The sequence below is a fragment of the Falco biarmicus genome, chromosome 6, assembly GCF_023638135.1.
Source record: "Falco biarmicus isolate bFalBia1 chromosome 6, bFalBia1.pri, whole genome shotgun sequence".
Lineage (NCBI taxonomy): Eukaryota > Metazoa > Chordata > Aves > Falconiformes > Falconidae > Falco > Falco biarmicus.
The window spans coordinates 76,158,232-76,181,029 of record NC_079293.1 but is presented as its reverse complement, the minus strand read 5'-3'; the positions used below and the strand labels follow the sequence as shown (position 1 = coordinate 76,181,029).

Sequence of the window (22,798 nt, the reverse complement as noted above, 5' to 3'; positions counted from 1 at the left end):
GAAATCAATATAAATTGTACCTTTTGTTTCCAGGAAGATCAGATGTTTCTTCTGTCTTTCTTCAGGTGGTTGTGGAAATGACTGGTGTTCTTCACTGGAGGGTGATTTATAACTCTTCTGTTTCCTGATAGGACAAGGTGACTCAGCGTCACAGGTAATATAAAATTCAAATAGTGACCAGATAGAACCGTGCATTTGTCAAATGCACATTCTTCCAAGAAGAAGGTTGTTTGTTTGTGTTCCATTTTTATTTCCTCTTACTTCTGGTACTGGAAGAGATGAACTACACTGGAACGAGTTGTATATGCATTGCTCCTTGTATGTGAGTTTGCAGTCCATGCGAACCCCAGGTACAAGGGCTCACTGCTAGTGATTGACACATCCAGTTGTAGTAAGACTTGATCTTAATCTCCAGCAATGCAAATCAACTCAGCTGGCTACTGAGGTGTCTCCAGATTGATACTATCGTTACTAAGATGGAATCTTGCTTATTGATTTTTCCATGGGGCTAAAAAAAATCCCGGGCCAAGTTCCTCTTCATGTTATGGCTTCTTTACATCAATCCTGTAGTGTAAAAGTGAAAAAAAAAGAGACAAAGATACTTTTGTAATTACTACTTTTACCCAGTATTGGATAAAGATTAAAAGATTATCATATGCACTAACATTAAAGCATATATTTTTTTTGGCATTTCAGGCTGGGTGAGGTAAGATGAGAATGGGTGGAAATACTGCCAGATCAGGAGGGAATTTGTGTGCACATTGACTGTTTCTGTCCACATTCAGTCTCAAGTAATTGCTGACGAGAGCAGTTGTCATTGTCTGCTTTTATATAAAATGTTGTTATTTTTCTATTTAAATTCCGGTCTTCCTTCCTCATGGTCACTCAAATCCTGCCCTAGTCCCTGGTGAAGTGTGCCTTCAGAATAATCTTTTGCTTTTCATTACCTGGGAAACCTGTTTATTGGCTCTACCAGACAAAATGGTAGTGGTATGATTTGTTGGTTTGTAATTACATGGAAAGGAGCATACTGTCAGCAAGTTTGGGGGTTAAACCAAATTGCAGGGAGCAGTTGATATGCTAGATTATAAGGATGAATGAATCTCAAAAAGATGAAGAAATTACTTGATGGAAAAGATGTGAAAGTAAACAATTGGGAGAGACCAACTGTCCAAGGAGCAGCTCTAGCAAAAATTGTTTGAGGGTTGTTGGTAGACAACAAGTTGCGTATGACTCAGTGCTCCCTTGCAACAGTGAGGGCTAACCATGTACTGCACTGCGTTAGACATTGCGTAGTGCAAGTGCTGGGAAAGGTGATCACAGCCACTTTTTCAGTACTTCTGAAGCTGTCTGACTACTCTGTCCAGTTTTGGAACCCCCAGTACAAGAAAGACACTAACAAACTGCAGTAAGCCTAAAAAAGGGCCACCATGATGGAAAGGGGAAAGGTGGGGATGGACTCTTTTACAACAGGGACATGAGGTAAGTGCCACAGATTGCTACCCTGACTAGATATAAATGAAAATAATTTTTACACTGAGGCTTGTTAAAGCACTGAAGTAGATTGACTAGGAGGTAGTTTTTGCTTACTTGGAGGTACTCAGAATTGGACAAAGTGCTGAGCAAACTTTAAAGTTGGCAATGCTTTGAACGTGGTGTTAGAACAGATGAGCTTCAGAGGTCCTGTATAACAAAAACTATTCTAAGGTTGTGTCATTTTTGTATTGTTTGCACTGGAAAGGCACCAAATGAGACTTGCCTTATTTCACTTGTTGACAGATATGACAGTTTAATTAGTTATAGTGGGAACCTCTAATTGTTAGAGGGACTAAGTGTTACCAGTATAATTGTTATAAACATTACTAAGAAAAAGATCGTATTCAGGCAATCACTGAGCTGTGGATCCTAAGATAAAGAGGATATCCTGTTATGCTCATGTCATTCATCTCTCTGCTTTGTATACACGGAGATGTCTTGAATCAACTTCCCATGTAAGGGTAAGGCCTGTCTACAAACCCAAGTGAATGATTCAGAACAACAGCCTATCCTGTAAATAACATTCCTGTGCAGAGATTCTGTCATGACATTTCGTAAATTGTTCCTATAGTTTATATCATAGAATCATAGAACAGCCCAGGTTGGAAGGGACCTCAAAAAAATCATCTGGATCAACAAAAGATCTTTGTCTGTGGGAAAGGGAACCTGGATGAGATTAGCAGCCTGTCCAAACACACCTTAAAAGCCTCCAGTGATGAGGACTCTACCATGTCCCTGGTGAGGTTGTTCCAGTGAACGATTGTTCTCACTATGAAAAACATATTTCTTATGTTGAGGTGAAACCTCTCCCAGTGCAACTTGGACCTGTTGCCTCCTGCCTTCTCTATGTGGCTCCTTGCGAAGAGACAGCCTCTGTCTTCTCTGTAGCAGCCCTTTAAGTCCTGGAATACTGTCATGAAGTCCTTCCTGAGCCTTGTCTTCTCCAGGGAGAAAAAACCTGACTTCTTCAGTCTTTCCTCAGAGGGTACATTGTCCATCCCCTCAACCATCTTTGTGTCCCTCCTTTGCCCCCTTTCCAATCTGTCCATGTCTTTCTTGAACTGTGGGTACCAGAACTGGACACCAGACTCAAGGTGTGGACTGACAAGCAGTGAGTAGGGTGGGATGATGACAACTTTATCTCTGCTAGCTTCTGAGGTTGCAGCTCTGTGTCCAATTTGCCTTCGTTGCTGCACCAACATGCTGCTGACTCATGTTCATCTTGTTATCCTCAAGGACCTTCATGTCCCTTTCAGCAAGGCTACTCCCCAGCCACACAGATCCTAGCCTATACTGGGCTCTTTGGTTACGATACGACATCATAACTCTCAGACTGGGCATGGAGACCCAGTTCTTCCTGCTTGTTGACTTTAACTTGTATATAAAGCACTTCTACTAAAGCTTTTCTAGTGGGAGGACTGCCACTTCCCTCTGCACAGAGGACTTGACACCCCCACCCCCAAGATTCTGAAGCAAAACTAACTGCTAAAATGTGTTATCAGGGATGATAAAAGGTGGCTGTATCAAGTGTTTTTATCTTGACTGTCAAAAACATGCATTGCATAAACACAGGCTTAGAAACTACCTCTCTGGCTCTAGAGTTCAATCTCTTATTTGAACTATAGATTTATTTGAATGAAGCACTTCTAGTCTGAATTTCCATGCCTTCCATTTCTAGACTTTGGATCTTATTTACCTTCAAGTAAAATTTGCCCTTTTACAGAAATCTCTTCTTGCTGGAGGCCTTAGTTATGTTGATCTCAGGATCACAGAAGAGTTGAGGTTGCGATGGGACCTCTGGGGAACATGTAGCATAATCTTCCTGCTCAGAGCAGGGTCACATAGAACAGGCTGCTCAGGGCTGGTTCCAGTTGGGTTCTGAAAGGCTCCAGAGATGAACAACATCTCTGGCTAAGCTATTCTAGTGTTTGACCACCTTCGCTGTAAAATAGTTTTTTTCTCAAGTTTAAATATAATTTCTTGCATTTCAGTTAGTTGCCACGGCCTCTCATCCTTTCCCTGGATATCACTGAGAAGATTATGGTTCCATTGCCTTTACACACTCCCATCAGATATTTTTACATACCTATAAGATCCACCCTAAGCTTTCTCTTCTCCAGGCTGAACAGACCCATTTCTCTCAGGCTTTCCTCATATGAGAGATGCTTCAGTACCTTTGTCATAGCATCTCTTCTCTGGAGTTGCTCCAATATGTTCATTTCTGTCTTGCACTGGGGAGCCCAGAACTGGATGCAGCTTCCCAGGCAGTGCTGAGTAGATGGGAAGGACCACCTGCCTTGACCTGCTGGCAACACTGCCTTCTGCAGCCCAGGATGCAGTTGGCCACCTTTGCCACAAAGGTACATTGTTGGCTCATATTCAGCTTGTATAGCAAGATGGCCAGGTCTTTGTAAATCTGATTTCCAGCCAGTTGGTCTCCTGCATGAACTGACGTATGGGGCTATTCTTCCTCAGGGGCAAACCCTGGTGTTTGCTTAAGCCTTTGCTTGACTTTGTAAGGTTGTAAGGTTCGTGATGGTCCGCTTCTGCATCCTGCTGAGGTCTCTGAATGGCAGCACAACCAGCTGGTGTGTGAGCCACTCTCCTCAGTTTTGTATCATGTGCAGACCCGCTGACAGTGTACTCTGTCCCATCACCCAGGTGATTAATGAGGATGGGTTATATTATTGGTCCCAGCACTAACCCTTGAGAGGAAACAACTGGGTTTTTAGTGATCTCTCCTTAGTTTATTCTGTACTGTTTTGTTCTCAGAATTAATTTTAGTATTACACTGAACTGAAATGCTTTGTTATCCCTAATCGGAAAATTTAGTATTAAGCATACTGTTAAAGTAAGATCTGACAGAAATGTAAATTCTTGAATGTTTAGTAATAGTTGATCTAATACCCTCCCCCACCCAAAAAAGCCTTATTTTTATGGTGATTTTCACTAAATTTGGGAAATTAAACTCTCTGATGTCATTGAAACTAGTTAGGCGCTTCTCCCCTGATAGCATATGGGAAAAAATGGACACTTCCAGGATGTGAATCATGTAATCCTGTATTACTTATCTAAAATATATTATATCCACAAAAGCTTACAAACATCTGTTTTACTTCATTTTCTCTAAACAAAGCCTAGAGCAACTAACTCAGCTCTAGACTTTATACTGAAGATGACTAAAGGATGATGAAGTAAATCACATCCACTGAGGAAGCAAAGTGGTCACGCACACAGAAAACATGATTATCTAAACCTCACTTTTCTAGTAAATCACATGAAGTCTCAGGCATTTATAATGGGTCTGTATGACTGGCATTGCTAATATAAAGACTATTCCTAACCATGATTTTTTTTATCCCAGCTCCATCTCATTAATCATAAGCTACTTGTTTCTATTTTTCAGACATTTTCAGACCCTCTCTGTCTCCTGAAGTCATCTTTCACCCACTCTTCAGATCTGACCATGGCTTCCACAGCCCCTGGTGTTTGCTTTCACCTATTAGATAATAAATTTTCAGCATCTTTGGTTTTGTTATGGGAAAGTGGTTAGTAAACATTTGCAGAGCTATCTCTAGATCTTCCTTACTTTTATGCCTACAACATACTTCAGTGAGGTTAGCTAGTTCTAGTCTGTGGATATTGTCTTACAAATAGGTCAAAATAATTTTATTTTGTCCTTATAATCTCCATTTATAAACCCTGTTTATCTGTACCCCTCTTTTATCTTGTCTGGTAGATAGCTAGGAGGAAAAGCATCCATTTGTTCTCATTTGTACAGCATCTTCTAAAATGGTTTCTTGGCACAGAACAGGGTCCCAGAGGTTATCACAGTAAGAACAAAAAGCACTAATAAACTACATGAAGAATCATACTTCAGATTGCTCTCACCTGTCTATAGATGTCCAGATAATGCATAGCTAGCACAAAATAGGTCTCTGGAGTCCCTCAATAGTCATGAAAGTAGGTGACATCTTTCTTTTTTCCTACCATAGACAACTGTATTAAATAAATCAGCTTCTGAAAGTATTTTTCTGTTCTTGCTGGCTACAAAGAGATCCTGACCTAATCTAGAAGCCACAGAAGCCTCCAAAACCTCACTCTGCAAAAAAAAATTCCCATATGTTAGAGGCAGTCTCCAAATATCTAGATGTTCCTGGTCTTGTTCCACTTCATGATTGTAGAAAGAATTAGATGCAGAAAGAATCAAATTTTTCCAGTAGAGGAAAAAATAGTTGTTCTCATGGATTAGGATTAATCTCAATTAAGTTTATTCATCTAAAAATTCATTTTTAGCCTTTAAAACGGCAGGTAGCCTCCACATTCATCTTACTTAGAGGCCAACCTTGCATGACATCCCTGTTCATGCATGAAAACAGACACCTGAATTACAAATGTCAAAACATTTGAGCGAGAAATTTCACCTTTCCAACCACACAATCTCTTCTGTTCAGCAGTCCTGCTTTACACATGGGTGGAGCTGTCTCATTTTCTGTTCGCCACAAGCAAAAACCCCAAATGCTCATCTGGAATTTCATGCCTGTTACGCAAATGGAACAGTCAATAGATGTATTGCTCCTAAAGCCCAAGGAGGCCTGCTGGCAGCTTTCCCACCGGTATTTTAGACATAATGGGCCACATTCTTTTCTTATGTTCCATATGACGAAAATGTCCTCAATTACTCAAGCATATAATTTTTTTTTATTACCCTGAACAAAAGTGTGTTCTTTCCTACATATCATCTGCATTTATCTCAGGGAGATAATTCCATTGTGAACAGTATAACCCCAGAACACCTGCTCGATTAAATATTTTGAGTCCATTATTGAGAGTCCAAACTGTATTAATAATCCTGAAAGAAACTTGATGCCTCAGCTTTTATTTCTGCCTCACTTTCGTGTTTCCGAAGGCCTCAGTTTTACCAGTAAACCGATAGAAATATTGTGCCATTAAGTACAACCTTTGCAGAACAGTATCCTGAAAGCTCCACTCTGCATTTCTAGGAACAGGCTGGTTGCAAAGGCAACTGCTGGGGCACAGTGCTTCCATCCTAAAGATGATACGGTTTCTTTCAAGGGCCAATGACTCTTTCTTCTCTCTCCATCACCCCTCCTGCAGACAGAGCACAATACCCAGGCTCTTCTGGAGGTCTTCCCAGAGTACTAAAGCCAGTAACTCTAAGCAAGCATGACTTAGAAGAAGGTTAAACAACTCCTTTATTTAGTGACGTCAAACTTCTACCATAGAAAATGCATTTAGCAACAGTACATTTACTTAGAAGGATTATGTTTCAAGGATCTATTTTATTAGGCAGTCACACAGGAAAATGCAACTAAAAATAAAACTAGATTTCCATAGTTTATCTGAAAGAAGTGTTTCCATGTTTAAGGTGAGATGTCGCTTGCCACTATTTTAGTAATGTAACAAGGTTGTATACCAATATCCTTGTACCATATCATGCTTTTCTATAAGGCCTCATTTAGATCTTTGGTACAGTTAATTCCCAGCATGCCTGCTGTTATCAATCAGTTCCGATTAAAAAATGTCAAGAACCTGTTTGATGTCACAGAAGGGAACATCTATGATAACTGTTTTGGGCCTGGAAAAGATGATAGAAAAGAAGCATTCTGTGAATTTTTATATATGTCTGATATATATATTTCTTACCCTTTGTTGAACATGGGTCTTTTAAGGAAAGAGTACATCCATGGGTATGTTCCAAAATTCAGTACCTTCACCTAACGGTGCACTGGACTGGTGAGGCTCCCGTTTCTCTTTTTCCAGAAGGGTTTTTTTAGGCGCAGCCTAACCTTTAGCCTGATTAAACCCTGAGGTGGTCAAATGCAAGGGTCTGTTACAGACATAGCAAAATCTTGTGTTTAAGACTAGTAATGTACTTTATTATGAAGTAGACTTGGAATTCAAAAGTAACTCTATCAAGAAATCTGAGTGGAGAAAGATTTTGTGGCAAAACTATATTTCTGTTTTTCTATATCCCTGGATATGTTCATTTATCTCTCCATGACTCAGAGTAGAGAAGAAAATCCACTGGGCAAGGTCAGTTGTGTTCACAGTGCAAATTTGTTTTCCTCCAGCACCTGCGGTTCCCCAAGCATGCACATCAGAACAAATCTTCAGGTCTTTTGGGCTGACTCAAGACAACTTGGCTAGAAATTCCATCACTGTTTCCCTGGCTGCAGTGGCATATGTGTTATCCATGAAGGACTCTGAAAACTAAAGTGTCACATCTCCTCTTACGGCCAAAGCCAGAGTGTCCACTCAGACTTGAAGCTCAGTATCTTGTTTACTATTTATTATGTCCTTCATCAATGTGTAGAGGATGGAGAAGGCTCCAAGAGCCAACAGAGCTTCTGTGGACCTTTTCAATATCTCCAGGAACACACGTAGGCCCTCGTTAATGGAAGTGCAGAATTGCACCCTGTGGCCTTTCACTGAAAGAGAAAAGCCCCAAATCTTTTTGAACTGTCTCCCACAAAAAGGCCTTGTCTTGATGCCATGAACAGGAAATGTTCAGGCATAAATTCATCACAGTTGGAGAATTTAACAATTATTTCTATGAATAATGTGCTTCCAGTTTTATTAAGAAACCCCAAAATCTTTGGGAATAATTTCTTTTCCTTCTACAGGTTAAAAACATATCCTGGTATCAAGTACCTGGACATGATTCCAGTTGGCTTCTAAAGTAATATTGTATTCATCGTCACACTAAATTCTACACATATAAAGGTAATAAAAGCTGAATCTTTTTTTTTTTTTCCCCAGGTATTCTATGTTAATAGACATACGCAATACAGGAAACTTTATCTATCAACCTAAACAGCTAAAGAACCACTGTGCCAAAACTAAGTGTCACTACAATGTAAGAAAGAAAAACAGACAATGCTACTGAATCACGTAGTTTGTTTCTTCTAAAGAAGCAAGTATTGGCAGCCTATACATTATAGCTGTGGCTGCCCCTGGCATTAGTGGCTTATATAGTCACATCCCCTTTGAACTCACTTAAAAACAAGGTTTACTAAGAAAAATGGTGAAAAGTTCTGAATGAAAGAATATTACAAGGGCCATTAAGACCACATGCTCCAAGTCCTTTTGGTACCTGAAATGGAATTAATTTAAACAAACACAGCCACCTACATTTGAGCAAGACTCCTTTCAGAGACTTTGGAAATTAAAAGATATCTTTGGGACATGCTTCATCCCATCCTGAAGTTAACATCTACACAAAATCATACTGCATCCTAGAAGTACCTTTTTATCTTATGATTATTGAATGGTCATATTTTTTAGTTCTTCCTTTTAAAAAAATATTTTTATTTAACTAATTAATGAAAGAGATACTAAAAGTTAGCCTTGTTAAGATACACAAGTGTAGCAGAAGCTGAGGGAAATGGGTGAAGGAAGGGACTAGCACATTCAAAGTTGGTGCACAACCCCTGGAGAGTTAAGTCTTTTCTGTTCTTTTCACAGGGAATTTCTGTAGCTTCTCTGGTTTGTGTGCCATGTCCCCTGGCTTCTTGCGCTGGGGAAAGACACATTTGAGAAGACAGTCTGAGAAAATGTAGAATCCAGTCAGAGCCAGGGCAAGAAGAGAATGCCAAATGCTAAAGTGTGGAAGAGAAAGTGAACTCTGTTGTTAGATGAAGGCTGGGTTTGTGAAGGTTAAGAGGGACTTTTTCGTGCTCATGAGAAAGCAAAAAAGAAGGACCATAGGGGCGGAAGAGAAGTGAGAATGTTCAGTACTGTTGGGTTGTAACTGTGATTGTTATCTCTCTGGCAAGAACCCCTGAGGATTCTAAAAATTTCAGTGGTAAAAATATTCCTGGACATATTTTAATAAGCATCAATGAATGTGTCCAGCCAAGTTATCTCAGAAAAGGGGAAGTAATATTAATTGCCGGATGCAATAAGAGGAAACAAGAGGAAAACAGTTGCTTGTCAAATGCAGGAAGTTTGTGGCTCAGTGACAAATGGAATTTAATTTTTGTACACAAAGCCAGCCCTTCCTTTCTCCTTCTTCTCTTACAAAAAAATGTCATTACAAGAGATTTGCACGATGCAGATCTTGTATACTCTACATCCACCAGAAGGGGATGAGCATCCTCTTCGGGTATGTCCTCAGTAGTAAGAGTAAAGAAGGCTGAGCAAGCTTGGATTATTTGCAAGAAGGAAGAAATGTCTCCATTTATGGAGCCATGAGCCCTGCCTGGGGATGAGGGTTATCTGCCTTTGATCACACACCATACTGCACCGTACTGCTTAGCTGTGTCTTAGCTGGCTGGTACTTGCAGTTCTGTGCTGTGTGGGTGACAACTTGCAGGGTTGGATCTCCACATGCTCAGGGAAGTTTGAAGTGGAGACATGTAAGAGAGGATTTTGTTGCTGAAACATGGATGTCTGTTCCTAGTTTTGCTATAGCATGGTTGAGACATATGCATGGTACTGACAGGTATTGCACAGCATTTATAGGAGACCGCCCTTCTGGAGTGTCAGGTGAAGGCTAGATAGGGCATCCTGCAGTACGTAAAATAACCCTAAATGTCTATTTTCAGGCAAGTGAATCACATCCCTATTGTTTCAGGCATCATGAGTTATGTTACCTGGCCTCAGTTATGCTTCCAAACCTTGGGGATTTCCCAGAAGCTGTCTGTCATATCTTCATGGTTTCTAAAATGACACTAAATACCAAAGTTTGGGCAGCTGAATATAGCCCAGTCTCTGATCCAGTCACTTTCCTTCAGATGTTGAATTCAGTTACCTCAACTTCATCGCCTGGCACTGTCTTCAGATGCTGTAAGATATTCTGCCTTAACATTAGCTACTGGTTCAGGAAGTTTGAGCTTACCATTCATGTTTTGTCATATCTGACAGCCCTGGGTGGCTGTCTCAGATATGCCAGGGCATCTTACACAGCCAGGAATAGCTAAGCTTAGGGAAAGAAATGGAGACTCAGCTGTCTAAGTATTAGGCATATAGTCCCTCTTAGAACTCTAATCCATACTCCATGAGCATAAAATTCCGACACTTCTATCCAATTTCTATTGTACAGGTCTTTTCTGAGTCTTAGGAAAGGGTGAACCACCCTCTACAGGCGCCTGTATCTCTGCAGTGCCTGAGTGATCCTCTGGCAGGATTCAAGTTCACACACCTAATGGCTGGTGTCTACACTTGACCTGCATGTCCTGACTCTTGTAATCACTGGCAGATTCAGTTGTCTACAGGCATCCAGAGACATTAGGAATGTCTTTGAATATTAGATATAGTAATGGGGGCCATGGTGTTTGTTTAGATTTCTTGATTATGCTGAAAGAGTCATGCAACCAGTGGATCCAAAATATGTCTCTCAGAGTCTCCAGAAAATCAAGGAGTTTCTTGTGCCATTTGTGTACTCCAGCACAGATGCTTTATTTGGTTAGACCTTGAGCAAACAAGGCTTTTCCAGTCCTGATCTCTGACTGAGATGCTGAGATGCTTCCTTTGATTTCCCTGAATCCTGCATTGTGTTTGCAGGCAGGATTCAGCTGGTCCTGTAGAAGACAACACCTTTTTATTATGGTACAAGACCCAAAAAGGGTATATCTTTTGGAGCCCTAGCACATTGGATGAACACTTCATGTGGACTTCACTGCAGTGTACTAATCTAATGCAGTAAGGATACAGCATCCTAACAGCCTGGCCCTTGCCGTGGTAGACTGATGAAAATGCAATGCCAGGTGCCACGTAAGTACCCAAATGAAGGTGGATTGTGATGGGGTGATTTGTAGGTCATACTCAGCCTGGGCCATTCATCCATTCACAGGTTTCTCATCAAGCCTTTTTCCCTTATGTTTGTCTAGGCATTAATGGAAATAACTTTCAAAGAGGAGACCTCCTCGAGTAAATACTGCCACAGGTGAGTTCTGGGTATGGAAGGAAGATGTTACTAACCCTGCAGTTAGAGTTTAGATCTTACGAATCTGATTTTAATGAAACCATTAAATACGCCTTCTTTGTTTGCAAGATCTGAGACTTACATAGAAGCACTTTTTTCCTTGGATTTGATTTTTTTCCTGTGTTTTGTTTTTGTTTTCATGCTTGGACCTGAGCAATAGCCAGTGATGGCTGTTTCTATGTGTGTGTGTATGTGTGTTTGTGAGCCCAATGCCATATTTGAAGTCTTTCACCTCACGCTTGTCTGACAGCTGACCAAGTACCGAAAGTGTCTGTCACAGACAGATTTTCACTGCAGTTCACAGCTAACATAACAGAGGGAGAGGGGAGGGGAAAGACAGTTCACAAAATGTATGAGGAAACGTGTCGGGAAGATGCAGGGATCTCTGTGCAGACAGAGTGTCTTTTGTCTCTCGGGCAGAATGACTCCCTGGCTCCAAGCCCACAGCGAAGCAAATAACAGAGCAGATTCATTATGCCTTAATGTTGCTACATGACAGTACATCTGGGGATTAAATTATAGACAAAGGTGGGCTCTCTCTATATTATTTTTTTTATAATCTCAAGAAGTTGCCATTGTCTCACCATTCAATAGCTTCTTTGTATTCACTAGATCTGCACACGAAGCCCAGAATTGCCTTGCTCAAAATCAGTTACAGTTCCATTGCAAATGTTTTTTTCATATTAGCTTTCACTCCATTTCTAAAAGAACAAGGGCCTATTATTGATCAGTTATACAAAACAGATGGTGTTTTTCTTTTTTATATCAGAGGATAACATAACCATGTTTAGGTATGCATGCTAAGATCATTTTTAACAAAGTCTTCATATGTTAGAGTCTAATGTCTGGTCTAAGCTAGTCATATAGATATCCTGTAGTGATTAAGCTGAAAAAGGCATCAATGGAGCATGATTTAACCCACTTGAACAACTAAAGATGCATTGCATTCTGGAAATGCTTGTACTACTCTGTTGATTACAGAGATCTTTGACACAGATGTCTGTCTTACAGATAACTAAAGGATCCCAATTTCTTCTGAACACTCAAAAATTTTGACTTTTTAATGAAGATTTTTCTTTCTACTTATATTTTTCTTTTTTTGTTTTGTTAAAGCCAGATGTGACTTTACTTTTTATTTAAAATTTTCTGAGTAATTAAATAAAACTTTGAACAAGGTTGTGTAAGAATCTGTGACCAAAGAAACAAAGAAAAATCCCCCAAATCCATATTAAATATTCGCACTGTTTTTATAGTTATTTACAGGTGGAATTTTACACTTTCTCCATTTTGCTAATCACTGTTTTTACCCATCCCCCTGAACTTCCAGGACTGATAAATGTCTCATTTTCCTCTGAGGTTCTTGACACTTTTTTCTATGCTTTGGTAGCTGCGTAACCTTGTGTCATTCAGCTGTAATGTAATAGTGGCTTAGCTTAGGAAGCAATGGCTCTGCGCAGAAATAGTTTATTGCTTCAGTAAGATAAATCTCCATGAGTTTTCATATGTCAAGGGGTACTCATTTGGTGTTATACCTCGTCCAGATGAGTAACTTCTTAAATATCCAACCACAGCTCAGCAATTGCCATCAAGGATCCTGCTGGCACCCAAAACAGAGCCTAGAAAAATGAGTCTAGAGAAAGCATCAATAATTTTGTTGGTAGACTTGTGAACTATATCCTGGTTCCATGTACAATGTTTTTCTCTTCTGAAACACCTTGTTTGATTTTAGAAGCACAGAGTTTTCCTAATGTATAAAATGAACGGTAATTTTCAGGTTTTGAACTTGCACAGTAAGCCCAGAAGAAAGGCACAGCACATAAAAAGAGTAAATACACAAATATGAGCCTAAATGCTGCCAAATAAGTGATGCTGTCACCCATTCAGTTTGTAAGAAAGAAAAGGTAAATAAATTTTGAAATGGAAGGGCTGGAGTTTAGGTCTTAGCTCTGTATCCTCTAAGGCTTTGTTGTATGTGTATATATTTACATATATATTGTCCTATATGTACATACATAGGCTCTCTATCCTTGTCCCCCTCTCTGTACATACATACAGAAATATACATATGTGTATACACATATAAGCATAGCAAATAAATCTGTGCCAGGGGCTGATCTCTAGCTGTGAGACAAGTTGGTGAGCCTGTCAGCCTCCAAACTGGATGACTGCAGTAACACTGCCTGTTCAGGATGGTCTCTGCCTCATGCTGGTTCTTGAACCATGCTTGGACATTATTTGGGAAAGACTTAGACAGGTACTCTACCCGTTACAGTGCTGAGAGAATCAATGGAGTCTGCAGAGCTATTAATTTTGGCTATGTTGACTCAACCTGCACTGGCTGTAGCAGGAGCCCAGGAACCTAACTTGAACATGGACACCTCTGTATACATGCTCAAGGGCAGGTCAGCTGAATTCTACCTTCATCCTCTCAAGGCAGCTTTGAAAGTGAAAACTCACAGCTAAATTGATTTGCTCAGATAGACATGTAAAGAATTTTCTAAATTACTCCATTTCTTTCGTATCTTATTTTTTTTAAAATAGAACCTTTAATGTGCCATTTGAATGTTCTCTAATAAGAGAACAATATTATAGGACAATAGAATAACTCCCAAAACAAAAGAAGCAGATCTTTCCAAAGCCCAAAACCAATGCAGTACATTTAAAATCACTGCTTTTTTACTCCTACTGGTACTCATCCTGCACCAGTGAAGTCTTTGTTCATTTTAGTACACACAGAATAAGAGCCATCTTTACTTTACTATAAATTAGCATGAATTTCGGGCCATATGTTGACTGCATACTACAGGTACGTAACCTGGACACTGTAAGATTAATGGTTTATAATCTAAACAGTGTTTAGAACACTTAATGATTTCCATCTATCCATTGGATTTTCTCAATATGGGTGTTGTTGGCTTGGTGCACACATTATAAGCAAGATATTTGCAAATTTCAAGTACCACAGAGGCCATGAAGCTGACTGGAGGCTGGAGTTATGACATAAATAGAGATGCTGAGGAAGCTGTATTTGTTCAGCTTAGAGAAGAGAGGGCCAGCCAGGAATGTCTAATTTCTATTTCAGCAGGGGCTGTAGAGAAGACAGATACAGATTCTTCTCAGAGATGCACAAAAAAAACCATATAAAAATACACAAGGGAATGGGTATGGGGGGTAAATCAAGGTGGGAGGAAGAGGTGAGGCCAAAAGAAAGTCCCATTTCATTGTTCTTACATTGTAAGAAGCTTACAAGAAAGGAAAATAAGAGCTTCATCAGCGTTAATGTTGGGGAAGAGAGTAGTTTCCCACAGATAAGCAAAAATTTCAGTAATGGCAAAAATATATTGGCTGTGTCCTGCAGAAACCAGGCCACCATGACAATCATAGAGATCCCAGGGATTAGTACAGATGATTTGGGTCTTTCTGCCTTTTTTCATTCCTTTTCCTCTGACTGTCTTGAGATGGGGGGATTCTACTGTAGTCTAGCTGTGTAGAGGTGCTCATGGACAACAATAGCTACTGATTATTCTGCTTTTTTTTTTTTTTTTTTTTTAATTGAAACCGTCTCTGCTTGAATAACTGCTGTATTTCTCCCCAGCACTCTTTCCTCTCCATTTTTCTGTGCTTGCTGCCAATCTGCAATAGCTTTAGTTATACAGGGTAACCTATTTAGCAGTGCCTGTTAGTGGCACCCATATGGTCCATGATGGAAACCTCAGCTTTACGTTCTTGAAAATTTCCATACCCTGCTAACTTTTCCAAGCTGTCCCCACCTCTGTTCTGTGTAAGTGTATGTCCTAAATCTTGTCATTTCCAGATCAATGGAGCGCCTGACTTACTGAAAACCCTATTCTGGCAGTTGTTACAGCGTGCAGCTGACTTAAAACAGAGAGCCTGTTTTTCTGGGGACTACTCAAACCTTAATGTTAAATATTCCTTGATGAGTCAGTTGACATTGACTATGACTGTAGGCGATTAATATGAATTTCCCAAATGACAGTAATTTTCTTTTGGTAATTTCCTTTTATTTTGTCTCAGAAACAATTTCACATGGGCAGACTATGACAGGTTGCTACTGTGAATCTGCTGCAATGCTTCCAGGTATTCACAATATTGTTTGCATTGCTAAATGCGGTGAGGGAAAAAATACCAAAGTTAGGGGAATATGCTCTGCTGAAGCTGATTAAAGAGTTCCTTCAGTCTGCAGAGTTATGACAAATAAAAACCTCCTGCACACAAACCCAAGTTATCCAGGTTGTCTGTTAATGAAACAGATGTCAGTTTGCTTAAATGTTAGGCTTCCTTTTTTTCTGTACTTCAAATCCTTGAATTTCTGCCTGAGCAAAAGTTACAAGTGTGCTCCTGCATCACATTTGCCTACATGGTAAGAAAATTCCTTTATTTGGCTCTTCCAGAATTAAAAAGGGGGTCTTATATACAAAAGAAAATGTTGGAGAAATCAGATCTCATTCCTTTGATCTGGTGTTCATCTTATTCATAATTACTCCATTGGAAAGGCAATTATAAAGTAGTTTGACAGAGGGTAGAATTCATCTGACCTAAGAATCTTTTCACCTTAAGGATCTCAGTCTAACGGATTGTGTAGGCTTCCTGTGTGGTAGATGGAGAGACCATTGAAGGAAGGCTGTTCATCACACCTTTCCAGATTTCTCCAAACAGTAGGATAAACATTCTCTGCAAGAGATTCATTTTCTCCAGTGATCATGGACAGACTAGATTGGATCAGATCCCTAACGTTTAGAAATCTGCAGCTAGGCAAGACACCTTGAATTTTCTTTAGGAGTTTAGAAACATGGGAAAAAAAAAAAACCCAAAACAAAAAAACAAAACCAAAAACATTGTAGTATCTCTGAGAGTTACATTGTGGTCAAAAGTTGGAAGCACCTTTGTAAAAACAGTATCTTTCTTGAGTTTTCTCAAGTGGTGTCAAGGCAAATAACATTGAGGAAAAAAAGATTAAGAAGTTCCAGCTGTTTTAGCAGGGAATTTGATTGACATACAAGGAGAGGCAAAGCAGAAATATTCCTAGTTAATAGACAGCAAGACTTAATAGGAAATAAAGGCTAACTGGAAGATGATACAGTATAGATAAGTTATAATACAGCCATACTATAGTTGTACAGCACAGTAGGCATAATTAGTTGTTATTTAAATTTGGAAATGTGTTCTTATAACAGCTATTTTGTATTGTACCACAAGTACTAATCTCTTCTGTGCCAATGATATAACCCTCTTCAGTATTTTTCTACCTCAATGATGCTTTTATAGGAACCAGGATAGTATGGGTGTATGGGTGTGTTGGATCTGTGGGTGGCTGCAAGAGTGTCTCTGTTTCCAGTGTGAGCAAGTGCCTTCGTACTTGCAAAAACCTGCTGAAAGGAAAGGGGACATGCAGCTAGCATGGATTACTCTGCAGTTAGCATTAGTTGTGTTCTTTAAGCCTCGAAGACTGCATCTCTCGTGAAGCCCAGAGTTGTGGTTATAATCTGGGCAGGAACACCTGAGGTGGTTTTCCTCTTTTTTTTTTTTTTTTAGTTTGGGTTGATGACACTAGAGGGACTGTTCTCAGCGGCTCCAGGCCAGTAGGATGAGTGTTTCACAATCATCTTTAACCTTTCTCATGTGAAGAAGAGAAAGAGGATTAATTTAGCATCCCTGTGTTATGGGTTATGTGCATGTTAGGGGTGCAGGTATGTCTAGTAGTCATGTCCTGGAGGAATGACACCCTGCCCCTAGTGCATCCTGCTGACGCTCTTATCTCTCAGAGGAATTGTGAATGGATGGCGTTGAACATGCTAACAACCGGTTGGCTTGGGATGGTGCTTATGAGTAGGACAGGGAAAAGGGGCAGTGTCAGAGAACACTGAAGGGAAAAGGCAAAGAAGGGATTTTTCACCTCCAGCTTGGGCTCAGCCACAATCATCTCTTTGCTAAGGGCTTGGTATCCCCCCATCTCTTCAGGTTTTATCAACTTCATTTATTTCACAAAATTCTGTTCCACCAGGCTAACCAGCAAAATGTATGCATATGCTCCACTGATACCAGCTCATTTGACACTGGTTTTGTAAGGTTGGTATGGGTCCACAGGAGCCATCGCATTTGAACATTGGAAAGTCATTGCACTCCTAGGCGTGTTATTTACCACTTACCACTTTTATTCTTTGAAGTCATATAAAGCAAGCAGCATGTCTCTTCTCCTTGCTTTTTAAAAAGAGGCTTTTTCCCAACAGGTGATGCAAATAGTATCATACTCACAGACATGCACTGAGGCAGCACTCCAGCTGACCATGGATGGGTGAGTGAATGGCTCTTACCCCTCTATGCAGCTGCTCTTTGACATCAGTGAGAATAGCCCCACGGCAACAATACTAACAGAGGATATAAGAAGCAGTTACTCCTTTGGCATGGATGCCACTTCCACGAGTAGGACAGTATGACTTATTTGCATATATTTATATGACTAGCATATAGATGCCAATGCCTTATCTGGTCAGCCCCATTCTTCCTTTACAGACGACAGAAAAAAATAGGGGCTTGAGGGCACCAAACTCATTTTAAGGTCCATATAAAATAGGTGAGATGTTCACATTCTTCTTCATTGGGTTTAGCCACACTCAAGACTATCCCATGTTGTCAACACTGTGGACATAGGGGCTTGCCCATACATCATAGGTATCTAGAGCAATCTGAGATGCCTCTGGGCATGGGTCTAACAGGGAAGGGTGATTATATAGCGTATCCAAAGCCTTCTGGAGAAGCAGCTGAATGCTAGATAAGACACCTCTGAGTGCTTAAAATGACCTTACATGTAAACATTTAATCTCATCCTATTTTTCCACTGGTAGCAACAGTAACTTGGTCATCTTGCTCAGATGTACAGATTACACCGTAGATACTCCAACCTACAGACCAGTGCTGAATATCACCCTTAAAGTTAGATGACCTCAATCTCACCCTTACAAGTGTACCTAAATTCAAGAAACTGAGACCATGTCAATATGTACTGAAAGTACCTGTTAGCAAAGGTTGCAAGACTCAATGTTCTTTAAAACTGAGGTAGGAGTTTTTATTCTTTTATGTATGTAACACAGATACCACGCTCTGTTGACTTCTTTGATTCACAGTAAAGCAAGCAGTCATGGGTAATATTCACACTGATTTACTCATATTTGTTCCGAATTTAAAAGGCCATAACAGTTAATCCCATCTCGGTTTACATGACAAGTAGTCCGTTATATACTAGATATGAATGCATTTGTTAATAAAAACATGTATTGTTTAAAGCAAGCAGGCAAGTCAAATCCTCCTGACTGAACTTGGAATGGATTAACCAACTCAACATTACTAAAGCCACACAGAATCTTCACAAGTGTTACTGTCATCTACTCACTTACTGCTTAGTCCATTGTTGCAAAGGGGAGGACAGTGTCTGCAGGGGATTCTCTTGGGGTAAGGTGTGTAAATCCAGATCACTAGATTTATTCTGAAATTTTGAAATTATGTAGAATGAAACAAAATCATTTCTTCTTATCTATTGCAAAGAAGACAAGAAACCTTGCTCCCTGGTACTGCAGCTTCTACCCAATTAATCAAGGGAGAAATGAATACCTAGAGTCTATCTAATTTTCAGACAACTGAATTCCAAGTTACATAAAGTTCTAGGACTGGCAGAGAAATGTTGGTCTCACTCATTTTCATAGCCTTATCTGTTGTAGGGAGAACTTAACGGTAGCATAATTAGATGGGTTCTGAAACTGAGCATATATCCTAACAGCAGTACTCAGCAGTACCTAGCTCTTGCAAGTAGTAAAATCCTGGCACAATGTTGGGATGTATTGCTGCCATTGTTGCTGCTATTGGCAGTGCTACACAGCAAATTGGTTCTTCCAATGCAGCATAAATTTTATAGTTCAAGCAATACTTAGGATTGGTTTCCCACCACTGTCCTGGATGCTTTTGGACCATTAAACATGAAGTTTAGGTTTCATCAAACTAGTCCTGGAGTGAAGATAGCCAGGAGGGGTGTATACTTGGATAACAGGATTTTTAACTATAGGAAAACTCTAGACAATACACATTTTGAGAGTTTGCTCCCTTTTGTCAAGGAAAGGTTATGAAACTATTCAGGCATCTCCAGAATTAAGGAGAATGGCATACAAATGAGACAAAGCAAGTGCTTCAAAATAGTATTTTGGACACATCTCAAATGTCCTTATCAACACCGAGCTGATCATTCTTGCATGCCTGTATGTACCTTACACACTTTGACCTAACTTCCATTTCTACCAAGGTTTCTTTGGTCTACTGTGACAGCCTAAAGGGAACTTCAAATGTGAGCAAATGTCTTGCTACTATCCCATCTCACCTGTTTACATTGCCAAAATCACACTCATATACACAAAGACTTTGCGTATATGAGAATCTGACTCTGTACTTTAAACTGTCATTTTTTTAGTATGAAACAGCTTAAACCTTAACCCTTTCCTGAGTCCCCTTATCAATGCCCTGAATCTCATCAGGTAGATCTCATCTTTGAAGGAAGGCTTTCTCTTCACCCTTTTCTGATTCTTGCTTTGCCTTAGTATCCCCTTTCTATCTTAGCCGAGGAGAGTAAAAATTATTGCTGGCAGCTGATACAGATTATCAGCCTTCAGAGCTGCTCAGTGCCATCAGATTCAGGTTTCCATTCTCCTAGTGTAGATTTTACCAGCTTGCTTAGCTGTTTGCTGCTTTACATTCTCTGCTCCAGTGCATCAGATAATTCAGAAACTTTGTGCTTTTGGAAATACTGTTGTTATACTTCTTGCTCCTCTTTTGCCTATACACAAAAGAATGCCAAGAAGTTTATACCAGTCAGAAAATATTCGAGAAAAACAAGCAAACTTACTTTCACATTGACTTCCATAATTAGAATTATAAGATAAAGTTCACTTGTCTGCCTAAGTTTTAGCATTCTTTGCAGCAGTTTCAGACATTAAGAAAATAAGGGCTGAGTAACACAATTAATTCAAAGGATAAAATAAACTACTGAAGGAGGTTTGTCTGCTTTGGTGGCTTTATCAAAGGTTGAATATAGAAGCTGATATTTTTAACACCTCTAACTAAGAACTGTGTGTGTCCAGAGTTTTAGGACCTGTTGAGTTTCTTAGCCCAGTGTGCACGGGTAGTTCAACTGTCTGCAGTGTTTAAAATTGCTTATAACTCTCATGGGCACTGTATTTCTCTAAATCTATAAAAACTGGCCACGTAATCAAGTTTTTCCTTAAGGAATTAGATCCCCAAATATAGATATCTAATCTCTTAAAAGAAACTTGTTCTCATTTGCTTAGTGTACCAAAAGTTTCATGCAATATAATGATAAACTTTTAACTTAGCTGACTGATTGAATTTTTAGTTAATAAATACTGAGCTAAAGCTACATTCCTCGGTTGCTTGTCAAACCGGTTGTTGATTTCATTTCAGTAATATTTGAAGAACTGCTTACTGAATAAAGAAAACTTCCATACTCGCACAAATTTCCAGCATTATTGGCTAATTAAGGCTTTGTCTACACTGGCAGCTGGGGACTTTAGGCAATCTCATGCCCATATGCACTAGCCATTTACATTGTAAATCTTTTGGCTAGGTCTTAAGTGACAGTCTTGCCTGATGCTGCAAAAAATGTTGGCATGAGGCTGATCTGACCCCTTTATACCATGTGCTTTGAAATTATCTGGGCACACAATCTGTAAACACTATAAATCGATCTGCTGCAATCCCGCAAGTTCCTGTTTTTGACTTCTTGTAGTTCCTGCAAATCCTTTCCTTTCTTTTTGCCACTGGTAAGTACAGTCAATCTCAGAAAAATGCAGAAAATCCACAACTGATTATAAAAAGAACTCAATTTCATGTGCTATAAGGGAAACTGTGATTCACCTTAGCCCTTAGTCAGGTAACATAGACATCAGATACATGATTTATAGTCCTTGGGAACTGGGACACACACACACACACACACACACACACACACACAGAGTGTAGGTTCACTGCAGACAATTCAAAGTTGGTCATAAATACCAGATTAGCTTTCCTTTGTAAAATATCATGAAGACAACATTTCAAGGTAGCTCATGGCAGAGGCATAATATTTAACAAGATAAAATAAAATTTATCTTACAAACTTTTTTATGCACAGATTTTTCTAAGTCTTAACTGTTTGCAAAGATCTTGTTTTCATTACCTAAGCACCTAAGAACAAATTGAGCCTTTGACTTACACGGAAGTGCAATACATATTGACAAAAAATATTTTAAAGACTAACAGGCTGAAAACACAAGGAATGCTAGAATTTCTCAGACCACTCAGAAAGCAGCCTGTTTTTACTGACTCTAAACCATGGCATTTTTTACTGCTCATGACATTGTGTTCAGTGGCTAACAGTAGTTTCTGCCCTTATTTTCTACAGGTCCTCTCCTTTTTTTTTCCCCGATTTTCTGCATTTCTCACCATCATCAGTACTAATTATTCCTCTGGTTAAAAGGGTGAATGATGATTTATAATATCTACCTTCTTGACCTCTCTCAGCTCCACAGCATAATGCATAAATAAGTAGTACTATCCATCCTAAATCCTGTCTAAAGTAGAACTGGATCTTAGATTTTTTTCCATAAAGTCTCCCTTTTCTTAAGAAAAAATAAAGGTGCTCACACAGGTGGAGGTAGATATGTACATTAAGAGAACAGCATCCCTTTCAGAAGGGACTGAAGTTCCAGCTGAGAAAGAGAAACATGTAGGACAAGCAGACTGTATCTTCCTCTGCGGAGGCTGCAATGTGAGCAGCCTTAAAGGTGGCCTGGTAAGAAAGCAAAAATTACTGAACAGAAGAAAATGTCTGCTGAAAAATACTGGCAGAGAAATTGCCTGCCAGCCTGGGAGCTGTGAGCTTGGGAACTAAGCCTTCAAACTAGACACATCCCTGAAAACTGCAGCTGGCCTCTTTGAAGTATAGCTGGGATACCCAGAAGACAGAGGCATCCTGAGATACCATTGATAAGCACAAGAAACTGTAACAGCAATTTATTGCCTGAAAAAGTGGAATCAGTCTGTGAAAATAAAACTGTTTCAAAGAACCAAAACCATCACCATCTATTGGCTGGTTCAGGTGAAAAATCAGAATTAAGAGCACCTACTGGCTCCTCAAACTGGTGATATCCTATAATCTCGTATGTCTCTATGATATAAAAAAGACATATTTTTTATCCAAAATGGAGTGTCTGCCTCTGAGGGCTTCCCATTCTGCATATACCTTTCCCTTGC

General features: G+C 39.6%; 1 protein-coding gene and 2 long non-coding RNA genes across 3 annotated transcripts in view; 2 read left to right on the top strand and 1 right to left on the bottom strand.

Moving 5' to 3' along the window:
- The window catches only part of LOC130151182 (uncharacterized), a 17,615-nt gene extending 17,439 nt beyond the window's left edge, over positions 1 to 176 (top strand). The window contains exon 6 of the long non-coding RNA XR_008822527.1: positions 66 to 176. This is a non-coding gene — a long non-coding RNA (uncharacterized LOC130151182). The remainder of the gene's footprint in view (positions 1 to 65) is intronic.
- The window catches only part of LOC130151180 (cysteine-rich venom protein TEL1-like), an 18,546-nt gene extending 9,683 nt beyond the window's left edge, over positions 1 to 8,863 (bottom strand). The window contains exon 1 of the mRNA XM_056343053.1: positions 21 to 8,863. Within this exon, the coding sequence (XP_056199028.1) occupies positions 21 to 195 (175 nt within the window). The 5' untranslated portion in view covers positions 196 to 8,863. The remainder of the gene's footprint in view (positions 1 to 20) is intronic.
- On the top strand, positions 8,184 to 22,798 carry LOC130151184 (uncharacterized). The gene is made up of 3 exons (XR_008822529.1): positions 8,184 to 8,283; positions 11,391 to 11,446; positions 17,734 to 22,798. It is a non-coding gene; the product is annotated as an uncharacterized LOC130151184 (long non-coding RNA).